Raw genomic sequence first — 2,841 nt, 5'->3', positions numbered from 1 at the left:
CATTTGGAAGCATGTTATTGAGACTTAAACTTTTCTTTTTTTTTTAAATTTAGCTCTGGATTGGAGGCTTCCACGAAGGGCGATTTGGTTCTTTGGAAATTACCTGGACACACTGTAGGTAGCCACAGCTGTAGGTGTGCTACTGGCACCTATGTGTCAGAGGCCAAGGATACTGATCAGACCCTCCAAAATGCATAGGACAGGCCCAGTCACAAACACAAAACAAAACCATTTTATTTTAGTAGAACAAACCTACTATTATTACTACTATATATAATACCAACAAACACTTAACTTTGAAAGAAAGCATATGATAATCTCTAGTAAAACAAAACTGTTATTACTACTGTATAAAATACCAACAAACACTTAACTTTGAAAGAGAGCATATGATAATGTCTAGTAAAACAAAACTATTATTACTACTATATAAAATACCAACAAACACTTAACTTTCAAAGAAAGCATATGACAATCACTAATAAAACAAAACTATTATTATTACTACTATATAAAATACCAACAAACACTTTGAAAGAAAGCATATGATAATCACTAGTAAAACAAAACTATTATTACTACTGTATAAAATTCCAACAAACACTTAATTTTGAAAGAAAGCATATGACAATCTCTAGTAAAATAAAACTCTTGTTATTACTACTATATAAAATAAACACAAACACTTAACTAAGCTAACTGAGCCCATGGGGAGAAGGCCACCTTCCTGGTGAGCCTCCTCCCAGGGAGAAGGCAGGAGAGGGCTGGCAGGGGAAAGTCCAGGGTTGTGATCTGAGTAGTCTCTTTAGAGTTTGGGCTCCTCAGGTGTAGGGAGAAGAGGTCTGGGGGTGGCAGACCTGTCAGGCAGAAGCAGTATGAAGTGAGCTGTTGGCTCAGTGACTCCTGTCAGGTAGAGGGGCCTGTAGGATAAAGGGACTGTGGCTTTGAGTCTCAGAGGAGGGTGGCATGGCTCTGACTCTTAGGAGCCAAGGAGGTGAGCGGGCTGAGTGTGCTCGGGCTCAGCAGGACCCTCCTGGTGTGGCCCCTGGGAAGGGGAGGAAGGCCTAGGCTCCTGGGACAGTGGGGCATCTGCTCCCAGGCCTGCAGCAGGGGCTGTGAGACCATGTCCTGGGCTGGCTGGGAGCTGGGGCCGGTGGGGCAGGGGCCAGGGGAGGCCCCGGGAAGGCTGGAGGGCAGGCCATGGCTCAGTCTCTTCCTCACAGAGGCAGATGCCCTGGAGCGGACTCTTCTCTTCAGCGGCCCAGGCCTGGGCAGGAAGGACGGCTCCACTCCGTTTCTGATGACGGGCCTGAAGGCAGATGGTCTGCGCTGTGGGCTCTGCTGCTTCCTCTTGGGCTCAGGTTCCTCAAACCACAGGGCTCCATCAAACTTCCTTTTCCCTTTGTTGCACTGGCTGAGGTACTTTAGCACTGTCTCCTTGGCACAGGGGTCTGGGGCCGGCTGGGACGGTGGGCACCTGTAGAGGCTCCCTGGACCCTCGGGATTCGTTTGGACTTTGAAAGGGCTGTGGGGCCAACCTGGGTCTGGGGCGTGGCGAAGTCTGCGCTTCATGCCTTCGTGGCGGACCTTGGTAAGTTGGGGTGTCAGGAGTAGCCAGAGGGGCAGCCTGTGCGGATTGTACCTCCCAGGCGGGGTGCCCACCGCCCTCCTGCCTCTGGTGTGGTCCCCACTGTGCAGAACCTTGTGGAGGGCTTGGGAGCGATCCCGGGGCTCTGGGTGTCCCGAGGCAGGTTTACAGATGCCAGGGTCCTGGGGGCGGGGGGCAGGCCTGGGCCTCAGAGGTCGGTGCTCCTGGGTGATTCTCCTGGGCCTCAAAGGCCGTGCTGCTAGGGCTGCCTTGCGTGTGCCCAGGTACCTGTGCAGGCGTAGAGTCCGGTGAGAGCGGTGGCGTGGGATCAGTGTCTTTGAGTAGGGATCTGGTTCACAGTGTGTGTGGTCGCAACTTGACAAGAAGCAAGTGATAGTTGAGGCAGGCAAAGCGCGTGGGGCGCCGTTTGCGGGGATCTGGCACCCGCCAGGCTCCTGCCCCATGGACACGAGGACAGCACGGGGCAGAGTGGCACGCGGGGCGCCCCATGCTATCTGGAGCGCAAGGAAAGCTCAAACCTCTCTCCTCCCCATTGGTGCTCTCAGACACAGCCCTGGGCAGAGGGTCCTCGCATCTGTGTCTACATTTCTGACATTGCCAGGGAGAAAATACAAAACTTTCTCCAGGGCTGTAGTTATAGCTGGTGGAGTATTTGCCTCACATGCCTGACACACTAGGTTCCATTCTGAACATCAAATAAAAATAAATAAATAAAGGTATGGAGTCCATGTACAACTAAGAGAATTTACTTTTATTTATTTATTTATTTATTATCTTTTATTTATATATGACAGTGGAATGCATATAATTCTTATTACTCATATAGAGCACGATTTTTCATATCTCTGGTTGTATATACAGTATATTCACACCAATTCAAAGATTTACTTTTAATTGTTCAAGGGCTACTAATTGGTTATAGTACTTATATTTGGAAGTCTGTTAAGCAGTATTTTTTGAGAACATTTCCCTCAAAAGCATGTATGTAACTTGGAATTCCCAAATGCCAAAATGGAAGGGGGAGGGGCCAAAAATACAAGCAATTGGGCAACAAATTCAACTTAGGGCATTCATGTAGTCCAGATTTGAAGTGGAAGACTGAATGGTGAAGACACTGAATAGGCTTAATGAGGAAGTGCCAAAAGTTTTGAGTGTGGAGGGAACTAAGGGGACTTAGGGTGGGATGAGCCAGTGAGTGCAAGGGAATGAGATCCCTAACACTCTCAATTCCT

The 2,841-nt window shown here is 48.7% G+C and overlaps 1 protein-coding gene across 1 annotated transcript; it reads right to left on the bottom strand.

Annotated features, from left to right (window-relative positions):
- Positions 1-619: 619 nt before the first annotated feature.
- On the bottom strand, positions 620-2,229 carry LOC107144345 (POM121-like protein 2). Its single transcript, XM_015488166.2, has one exon. It carries the CDS (start codon positions 2,050-2,052, stop codon positions 952-954), a length of 1,101 nt encoding a protein of 366 aa, XP_015343652.1. The 5' UTR covers positions 2,053-2,229; the 3' UTR covers positions 620-951.
- Between the last annotated feature and the right edge of the window lie 612 nt (positions 2,230-2,841).

Source organism: Marmota marmota, unplaced genomic scaffold (assembly GCF_001458135.2).
Source record: "Marmota marmota marmota unplaced genomic scaffold, marMar, whole genome shotgun sequence".
Taxonomy (NCBI): domain Eukaryota; kingdom Metazoa; phylum Chordata; class Mammalia; order Rodentia; family Sciuridae; genus Marmota; species Marmota marmota.
Note: the sequence above shows the minus strand (reverse complement) of the source record. Positions and strands in the feature narration are given on the sequence as shown.